This window comes from Larimichthys crocea, chromosome X (genome assembly GCF_000972845.2).
Source record: "Larimichthys crocea isolate SSNF chromosome X, L_crocea_2.0, whole genome shotgun sequence".
NCBI classification, from domain to species: domain Eukaryota; kingdom Metazoa; phylum Chordata; class Actinopteri; family Sciaenidae; genus Larimichthys; species Larimichthys crocea.
In genome coordinates, this window is record NC_040020.1 from 1,888,817 (window position 1) to 1,899,515 (window position 10,699).

The window sequence follows — 10,699 nt, forward strand, 5'->3', positions numbered from 1 at the left end:
AAACAACCTTGTTTGGTATAATTTCTCAGGAGTTTAACACTCAGATTGCCAATTGACAGTGTCCCACCGACTAGTTCGTCCTAGAATTACCTGAATCACCACCCACATCTAAGGTTTTTAAATAAGTCTGGTGTCGTGCTCATCGAAAGCCATTTCCACCGGTAGGAGAAATAACCGACCAATCAGAGCTTTGCGGGTGAGATTTTAAAAACTGCAACGCCGTCTTCCTGAACGGCTAGCTGACCACTTGGCTACAACCATAGAGAATAACAACAGAATAAATGTTCACTCATGTTCACATAACTTTTTTTTCACAACAATGTCTTTTATTAATTTTCAGACACATAACACATACATATAACTACTGTGCCTCAAAGCATGTAGAACCATCTTCAATTCGCGAACAAGACATAACAAAACAGCAACACAAATAATAAATATAAATCACCTACGAAGAAAAGGAACTTAAATACACAGTAAAGTATAATACCAAAATTATGTAAGTAAAGTTAAAAAAGAGAAATAACTTTAAGTTCTAGTTTATTTATTTATTTTGTTTGTTAACGGCTTCCATCACTCGCTACAGATTGGTTTGGACGGAGAAACGCAAGTGAACGAAGAACTAAAATGAGAATTCCAGCCAATAAGAAGCGCTCAGACACTGGGCAGAAAACACTAAAGACGCTGCGTCTGCATTTCACGTTAACTCGACAAATTCTCCCACGGCGGACACATTAAGTACAGGCCACTCAGTGGTATTAAACGTCCAGTGTCGTGATTGATTCATGTCATGCAACATTGAATGTATCGAACTCCTGTTTGACACAATATACCAAAAGGTTAGAGAAGTATCGATTTCAGTATCCGTCGGTGTTACAGTCGACTTGCCACGGCCTGTTTATCTCACTGACGCCTTAATTCTGTAAAATTTGAAGAAAAACAAAACCAAAACAACCTTCCGCTCCCTGCTCAGCTCCGCTGACAGATTTTATGATGCGGGGCATATTTCAAGGTTCAATCTTCATGACTGTCTGCCAACATAATACGGTCTTGAAAAGGCACCTGTATCAAAGGTCTGCCTATCATCACCAGAGTTTCACAGGCTGTCTGAAGTCAGGAAGAGTTTTTTTATTTATACTTTTATTTTTTACACAGAATAACCATATTCCAATTTGCTTCATGCATATCAAGTAGGTTGGAGTATTTGGCACCTAAGCTACCGTAGAGGTTTACTGATTTATTTATTTATTATTCCAGACAAGCCTGTCTGCACTGAGCTTAGCTAAACCCCTTGTAATTCTCTAGGAAACAACACTAAACAACACAGGTTGCAGTCGGTTGGAGGAGGGCCGGCGAGCTCCACGTGCGCGGTATTATTCATGCCTGCTTGTCTTGTTTATGGGGGCATATAAGTATCTCAGTTTGGCTTTTTAAGCTCGCGAATACAATTCCTCACCTTGGAGCAGCCTGCTTTTGTGTTCATAGAACAAAGCCCTCCTCTAGTCAGGTTGGCACACAGAGGTAAGGGAACTACCCCTATTGGTCTCATAATTAAGGTAATATATCTGAACTGCTAACAGCGGAAGACAAAAGATGGGTGAAGTGAATGATAGTACGACTCCCCTCCCTGCATGCATTGTTAGTACTCGGTATCCAGGGAGGCAGGGATTAATAGAGTAATTAAAGCCCTTTCGTTTGAGGTAGATTTAAGACTTGATTCACATGAGGGTGGTTTGTTTATCTAGGACGTGATTTGACTTCTGAACGCCGAGTGGGATCCGGCGCTAATTTGTTTTGTGCTTACATTTTTTTTCCGACACCTAGAACAGATGCTCGCAACATATTTAGAGCACTTAAAAGCAATATTCCCTCTCTCTTCATTTCCCTGCTAAACTGTGCAAGTGTTAATGTCTCATTAGCGGCGCATTTCCAGCCAAGGTCCTCAACATTTCCCTGGCTGATATACGTCCTGCAAGTCTTTAATTATTGAAAGTCATCACCAGTTTTATATTAGTGACTGCCGTCTTGTTCCTGCCAGCGTCAGGTCTGAAACAGGCAGTAGATGTGGGAGTCTTTTTGAAGGACCTCGCTTTGGCTGTTGAACATGTCACATTCACTCTCGGAAAGCAGTCTGCCAGATGGGCCACAGCCTTTTGTTGAAAGCACAGGACTAAAAGTGTGTGTGTGTGCGCGCACAAAGCCGTCCTCTACAATTATGTTGTTATTCCTAAGTATGAAATATTAGCCTCACACACACACGCACTCCGTCCCCCTCGCTGGTTATGATGTTATTGCTGAAGATGAAATATTAGCTCTCTTCACCTTGGAAATGATCTTAACCGTTGAACGTAACATCCATCAACGAGCAAGCAGCATAGACAGGCGCTGAGCTAATCAGTGCCTGCATGACTAATTACCATCTCAGAAATGAGATGATATGAAATGGCAGGAGCCTCAGCCCCTATCTGGTCATACACCAAGCCATGCAATTAAATGGCTTGATTGACCCTTTGTTTTAATAATGCAGGCTGAGACGGTGATGGCTGGTTAGACAAGCCTGTTACCATGGGGGGCTCCGTAAATGGGAGGACATGGGGTGTTTAATTTCTAATGAATGAATAAAATGCAGGTGCAGAAAACAAATCCTCTATTTTAGTGCCTCCCCCCTCGTCCTTGTTTTGCTCTCCTTTCCTTCCTGTTCCCTATCCACTTTGCTCCTCACACCTTCCCTCGAGCTCAGTCTCGCTCTTTGTCCATTCTCACCCCGTGTTTTTCTTTCTCTGCCTCGTCTCCATCCAGGGTGCTAATTCTAAACCCGTGGTGTCCTTCATCGCGGGGCTAACCGCTCCTCCCGGCCGTAGGATGGGCCACGCTGGCGCCATCATCGCCGGTGGAAAGGGCGGAGCCAAAGAGAAGATCGCAGCCCTCCAGTCGGCTGGGGTTGTGGTCAGCATGTCCCCTGCCCAGCTGGGCAGCACTATTTTCAAGGTGAGTCCTTTGTTCCAGCAAGATATTATTCTGCATAATAAAATAACACTTTGAGAGCGCCTAAGGAGTACATTTACTTTTGATACTTTAAATTAGGATTTGATGATTATGTTAATAAACCTTAACTCAGCACTTTTACCTGGAATGGGGTATCTTTTTGTTTTACGAGTGTTAAAGGTGTGAGTGCTGGTTCTGTTTTGGAGGACAGGACGGCATATTCAAAAGTTCTCTGAGATTTACCAAGGAATTAAATCATTAGTGGTATTAGTATCACCAAATGTATCATGAACCATATTACATAAATGTGATTTTACATGTTGGTCCCATGTCTGAATAAGTCACTGCTTCATCTTTCATCCTCTGATGGTCCAGTAATATCTGAATAAAAGCCTCAGACTTCTATCTATGTCAGAACAATAACATTCCATAATTTAACCTGACTAACAGATGAAGTCAGTGCTGTCTGATGAAACTCAGGACATATGTCCAAAATGTATCATTTCAGGAAGATTATCAGGAGGAAACGAGCTCTCAAAGTAAAACGTAAACACACTAATGAGACACATTTAGCACCAGATATGAAAACCTCGTTTCACACACTCATCAGTGGGAACGATTAATATAAAAAAAAAAATAGATATTTGCCATGTGCTTGTGGCTCCGAGCCTCAGCTCTCCTGTTTATGTTATATAAATTTATATTATATAAACCATCAATAGCAAGGCTGTGCTACATGTTTCCACGGAGCACATTGGCCCAATCAAAGCTGCTTCACCATTTCCCGCGTGCGTCAGTCTCGCTCGGTTCAGAGAGTTCACAGAGCTCGTCGTCTATTCTTGAATCAAAACTTAAAACATTATTTATCCAATGCCATCCTCCTCCTATCTATCCTACATACATGATGTAACAAAACATCTTTTCATTGAGACTTGTTTTGTGCGCACACCTGAGTCAGAAGGTAACATTCTCCCAATAAAGTTGAACTCATTAAATCGTAATCCCTCATATGTTAGGATTAGATGTTCCCCATCCGTGGTTGCGTCTCATCTCTTCGCACCTCGTTCAGTCTTCCTCTCCCGTTTCTGTCTGTGATCTTGCTGCCAAATTGAAACAGAACACATTGTCGTCTTCGGAAATCTAAAAACATATATATAAGAAAATATTTCACTCAGTAACGGCCAACAATCCCGCGCTCCGTTGTTTCAGTCACAGCTTTTGAAATTGATACAAACAGCTATCAACAAATAAAACTAAACAAATACTAAGGTCACATTTTCATTATACAGACGAATAAGCAAGCTAATTAGAACTGGCATCCAGCATAGCTAATTAGGAAGTTGTATCATATTGAAACACAACACTGTGACAACACTTCTCTTCTGGCTTCTGAACAAACTATCTCGTGACGTTGGTCACTTGTAGCATGTTTCATCACCGAGCACTCACGAGGTTTACCGGGACGCGGCAGAGATTAATAAACGCGTGTTGACGGTGGCTGAGCTGACGCCACTGCCCCTTTTATTTCACTTTATCTCCAGGGAAGCACTGTTAACAAGATGTATAAAAAGTGAAAGCATGTATTACACCCATTCATCATCTTATACTTTCATTACCACTGCTGGCACATAGCGCACAAGGATATAGATTCACACACCGTTTTTTTTCTTTTTAGCCCACCCCCCCAAAAAGTTAAATTCATAATCATTGCGTGTAATGATGAAAAATGTGCGACGCGGTCGCTCATTTTGCCGCGCGATGTGTTCATACATCTCTGTTAATTTCATTGACCGCCGTAATTGAAGCAATAACCAGTAAGAGAAGCAAGTGGACATAATGGTTTGGGTGGGTGGAGGTGCAGAAACGATCACGACCCCCCAGTCTCGGACACTTCTGGTTGGTGGAGAGAATCGCTCCTGTTGCTGACCTCCATCTGCAAAAAAAAAAATACATGCATACATGCGTCATCATATTCAATTTGAGGTTTATGAATTAACATCCAGCTACAGTTGGATGTTTTTCAGTCATAACATGAACAAAACGATCGTCTCGTCTACATTGTACATTTATACAGACATTGTATTATGTTCCATGGCTGTTTGCTTTATTCATCTTTTAATAAGAACTTATAAAAATAGCACGTTCATGCATCATTGAGTGGATACTAAGAATCATTTCTAGTGGTATTTTGTATACGAGAAGTTTTCATCTGACGCCGGACAGTAATAAGGCTCTTACTTTGGAGTGGTACATCATCGAATTGAACAAACACTGCAGAATATTTTGTCTTTGGGCACATAAGCACATCCTCGCACACTATTCATCATAATAATTATTACAGATACACACTGCCAACTCCTTTTTACAGTAAACAGCGTGCAGGATGGTGGTGTGCTATATTTTTACAATTTAGGTAAAAGTTAAATATAGCAGCTCAAAATGCTTTTTATTGACACAGACCTGGTTGACGGGAACGTCTGAAAATCATCAATCTTTCAAAAGACTGGTTGAATTTGCACCGTCAGCACTGAGTTTCTAAGAAATGCTATCGACTAGAAACCTTTTTAAAAGAAGGAGAGGAAGTTTCATGTCTTATATCTAAACCAGAAATCTCTTTAGACCCTTTTAAAGGACGAGTATTTAGAATTTTAGTGGTATCTTGTTCCCTCTTCCATTCGCCCTCCTCTTCCAAGCATGAAGGAGAAACTTTGATCGCTATGAAACGTGACCAAAACCGCAAAACAACCTGTTGGGTTTGTCCCTGGGCCCCTGAAAAGACTCCATTGAAGTGGACCCACAGCGTCCGTAGATGTAAGCGGCTCATTCTAAGGTCACAAAAACATGAAGGGTCTTATTTTGATGATTATACTCTAATGAAAACATAGTAATAAATCTTATATTCCCGTTCTGCCGTATGCTGTAAATAGAGCCACCTAAATCTTACACAATGGACCTCTTTAAAAATGTTCAAAGATTAATTTATATCTCAAGGAGCTTCTCATTTTTTAGTATTCTAAATATGCTTTTATCACTTGATGATGCTTGTAATTGTTGCCATCTGTGGCTCTAGTATAAAATTATTGATGTTTTGAATGTCCATAACTAAAATTTTATGTTATTGGTCCACCTTTTTATTTCCGTTTCAAACAAGTAAGTTTCATAGGTATTTCTTAAAGGCTCTTGTTTAGTTAAGTTTGGTTCAAATCTTTTAATATTCAGGACTAATTAAACAACATTCGAAGTTCAGAAAGACTTTGAACATTTCTGGCTTAGATTCTGATTCAAATGTTGCCAAATGTTTTCTGATTTGTGCAAAAAAAATCAAATCAAAAAAATTTTCTCTTAAGTTTGGAGCACTTCAAACCAGCGAGAAAATCAACAAGAAAAAGACAAATACATGCATTTTGTTCATGTGGGACTCATACATCATTCACAGTATGGCTGTGGGGGCTTTAACGATTTTAAAATAATACATTATGTTAAAACCAAATTAAATATGCATGGCTTATAATCATATCCAAAAGAATTTTCAGTGCCACTGATGCAAGGATGAGATATCTGAAAACTTGTTTATCAGAGAAGGACTTAATTCATATGCGCGATAGAATAATTATGACCTTTTAACTTGTTGACAGAGTATCTGAAACTCGCATCATAAACAGCAGATAGTCTTCGTATCGTGTATACAGATGTGTGCGCAGACGCCCAGGAGCAAACACGAGTTTTTTTTGTTTGTGTGATAAAACTCCAAAGTTGAACGCAGCGAGCGCACAGACCGAGAACACCTCGCTCCTCGTACACCTGTCCCCAGGTGTGTCGGAGCTCTTGTCACAGCCAGCTTGTAAAATGCTTTTTCTTTCACGTCATGTTTTCCAGCGCTCTCCTCAGTTTTCGATCCAGATGTATTTTCACTCGTCGTTTTTTTGAGTGGCAACTCCAGCATCTGAGTCTGTCTCACACACAAACTGTTCTTTTTCTTGTCTTTTATGTCACATACAATTCTGCTTTTACCTTTTTTTTGTGTGCTATGATTCATGTGTTGTACTTTTTTTGAGTCACTGTCTACTGCCTTGGGCCAACAAAGCATCTGTCTGCTTATTGCTCAGAAATACCCTCCTCCTTTTTTGCTTTGTCACTCTTTCCATTCCATTACTTTTTTTTTTTTTTTTTACTATTATCATCCTCTCACTTCCTCCACAGCTTTGTCCCTGATCACTGAACCCTGTGCCGCTCCTTCTTCACCTGTGAAGCAAAAAAATCTAGTGAATAAGGCCACGACTCTCCAATCTAGCCCCGATTTGTCCTCATTCACTTCACCTTTTTTTTTTCCCACAAAGTCGAGGTTAGATCGAGGCTGAGGTTTCCTCTCAAAACTTATTTCCTCCTCAAGGTGGCAGTAGACCTTCAGGTATCCACAAGCCACAGAGGGAATGGGCCAACATGTGCATGAGTACTTGTGTGTGTTCTGCAGACCTGATAAATGACATTTGCATTAAGTTACTTTCCCCCCGTGGAATGGAAAATTCTCTGGGAACGACGCATTCTATCATCCCACGGTTTGTGTGATATTTCCCAAATTGAATATGTAAATAGCGACATCCTTTTTAATGGCTATCATAATGCGCTCTCATTTGTAGTCACATGGTTGGACTGTGCTGATAAACACAGCGACTATCACCTCACATAAATCAGATTTTTTTTTTTGCACATGTGTAGCCTCTATCAATCACAGGAAGTGAGCTGTTTTAATGTTGACAAGTGGAACTTGGTGACACGTACAGCGCAATATGATTTGCACAAAAAAAACAAAAACAACAGTCTCTCTCTCTCTCTGGGCTCGAGCCGCCTCTTGTTTCCCTGTCTCACAACAGCAGATCTGATGCACAGGATCAAAACAGAGCCGTGTGAATTCTGCATGAATAAATCATTCACTTCTGTCTATTTCACTTCATTTCACGGGGTTTCTTCTCTTCTTTTCCTCTCTGCTGTCCATCTCCATAGGAGTTCGAGAAGAGGAAGATGTTGTAAATTGTGGTGAGAAGGCACCCGACCTTTTACCCCCTGCCCCTGAAATTGAGATGAGCAGCCTGATTGCTGGAGGTGGATGTGCCCTACAGTACCTGCAAACCCTGATTATTTCAACGACGAAGCACACAGCCAGTGTTTATATTGTAATTTCTGCCATAAACTTGTATCTTGCACATAACGAAGAAATAAAACCTAGTGTCTTCATGGCATCCTAAAGAGCTCGTTGTACACAATGTAAAAGCTTCATAGATGTGTTTTTCTTTACTTATTCCTCCTGTCGCCGGCTGAAGGAAATGATGCCATGGTAACCTTGGTGATCTGTTTCGTTCTGTTGTACACCTGCTGTAATGCATATTCCATCACTCATCTCACTGGCTGTCCATCCGAATAAGAAATATTTCTCATATCATTTCCCTGCTGTGTTGTTTCTTATATTTTTTTACGCGGCATGTTCACCAAAGAGATGTGGTCTCATTATTGGATGAGCTCGTCCGTCTCTGGGTTTCTGCCTTTTTTTGAAGCACAACCTGTTTACAGGCACAACCTCTGCCTGCTACGTATGGTATTTACAGAATCGACCAGGAGTTAAATTGGAAGTGGAGAATTCAATTGTTTGACATATAAAATCATGTGGTTTCAGTCACGCCTCTGTAGTGTTAAAAGACTGTTGATGACGAGCAGAAACACTTAATGGAACGAAACATTAAGCGGCAACAGCAATCGTTTTTAAAGCCGACATGTTGAAATGAATTCAGTATTTTGGCGACTTTTGCAAGTTTGTGGCGTTGACCAGTAGCAAGCCGATTTCTCAGTGCTGAACTTTGTGTTTTAGAAATGCAGAATGCGATTGGAGCTTATTAGCTGTGTTACACGGTCAATTTTAATTAACGTACTTGGTCAGAACTCCACAAGGGTATGAGACAGCCCTCCTTAAGCTCATTCGTCTTAATCCCCGTCCCTGTTTCTCTTTATTGAATGAGATAATGCACAATGACGAGAAGAAAATGCAAGTGGTTCATTCCAGCGGTTAACTCACCAGCTACCATCACCGAGCTTCAATAACTACATACGTATTTACATGCATATAAAAAAGCATTTACTGGTGTGACCTTTCAGTTCTTCCACCAGTGTTCTAAAATGTGACGAAGATTTACGATCTGCCTTTGTCATATGTGACTGGAAACTAGTTATAGGGGCCGATTTACCACAAGTTTCTAGGCCAGTCTGCAGATGCCCACAAACTTAAGTCAGCCTTCTTATGAAAACCCAAAGTAATCACGATGAAACGAGACGGACACTTTTATTTATTACTACTGTAATATTACGCTCTATTGAAATATTAATGACCTACAAGGTGATCCAAAATTTGTCATAAATCTCAACCCGGCCCGTTATTGACTTGATGCTCTCCTTAAAAAAAACTATCACCATGCTTGTCCACACTGTCTTCTGTGCACTCGGCATTACCAAATCTCTTGTAAACTGCAACAAACTGTGTTACAGCAACTTAAAACAGAGCATCAGCAACTGGAAACACAACTCTAGCTTTATCTACTATTCAAGATAATCACCGGCTTTACACATAAATAATATCAGAGCATAAATGACATGTTTTATTAAGCAAATAAAGGTTAATTTAGTGGCTCTTGCACAAGTAATTCAATGTCATCTTGTTCTCTCTGAGAAACTGATACAGGAGATCAAGAAACAATTTGGTGATAATAATAGAAATCAGTTCTATAATGTATTATTTTTAATTACTCTGTATTTTCTAAAGCTTCACAGCACAGCTAACCTTTCAGGTAAAGTCTGCGTATTGTTTTCAACACTTTGTCTTACTTAAAGTTTCACGTGTTAATGACTGCAAATTTTACTAACTGCAAATTGGAAACTCAAATGTCAAATTGCTGCTGGAATCTCGGGTTGTAAACATTAAGCCTGCGTGGAGATTCAAGGTAGCCTCTAATTAAGACAAACCTCCGAGTCCCATGTAAAAGCTATAGGTTAAATTAACACCTCATTACTGCACACAAGGTGAAATTCATCAGAGTGCAGGGAAATTAAAGTGGGAGATAAGGTTACAGCCGGCTCTTGTGCTGCTGAATCTGTTTAAATAAACACACGAGGAACAAAAGTGTGTAATGAAGCATATAATGCCCTACACTGGACATCTCTACAGCCTATTCTTATCTGCTCCCCGGCAGTCGGCAAAGGCAGATTATTCCGTGTACACATTGTTAACAATTACTTTTTAATCTGCATTAGCCAAATTAACATAATGACTGACAGTGGAACAAAAAGCTTATTTGTTTGGAGGCTCAGAAGTTCCTTCTCGCACTGAAGTTGCCAAGCTGTGTTTCTGCATTGCTTTGACTCGTATATGTGAGATGTAAAAAGAGGCCAACGTTTGCCTTCTGGTGCCGCTTTCTTTCCTCTTTTATACAACTTTAATAGAATTAATTGCAGGTTCAATAAGAAACTTAACTGTGTCACCGAACTCACAATTTCAAAAGCTGGAACAGTTTCCATTGGTTGCGATGGCGAAAGCCGCGTGAAAAAGTAAATAACTCGGTGAGAAAACACATTTAGACCGTGGATTATCAAGTTATTGTTGATCAGATCATCTATAAGGCAACACCTCATGCATAAAGTTTAGGAATATCCTACAGTATGTAAACAAGAAGAT

The 10,699-nt window shown here is 40.2% G+C and overlaps 1 protein-coding gene across 2 annotated transcripts in view; it reads left to right on the top strand.

Annotated features, from left to right (window-relative positions):
- suclg1 (succinate-CoA ligase GDP/ADP-forming subunit alph) overlaps window positions 1-8,422 on the top strand; it is a 31,892-nt gene extending 23,470 nt beyond the window's left edge. For both annotated transcript variants that reach the window (XM_019256998.2, XM_027282838.1), the window contains exons 8-9: window positions 2,800-2,988; window positions 7,987-8,422. In XM_019256998.2, the coding sequence (XP_019112543.1) occupies window positions 2,800-2,988; window positions 7,987-8,013 (216 nt within the window). In that variant the 3' untranslated portion in view covers window positions 8,014-8,422. The remainder of the gene's footprint in view (window positions 1-2,799; window positions 2,989-7,986) is intronic.
- The last annotated feature ends 2,277 nt before the right edge of the window (window positions 8,423-10,699 follow it).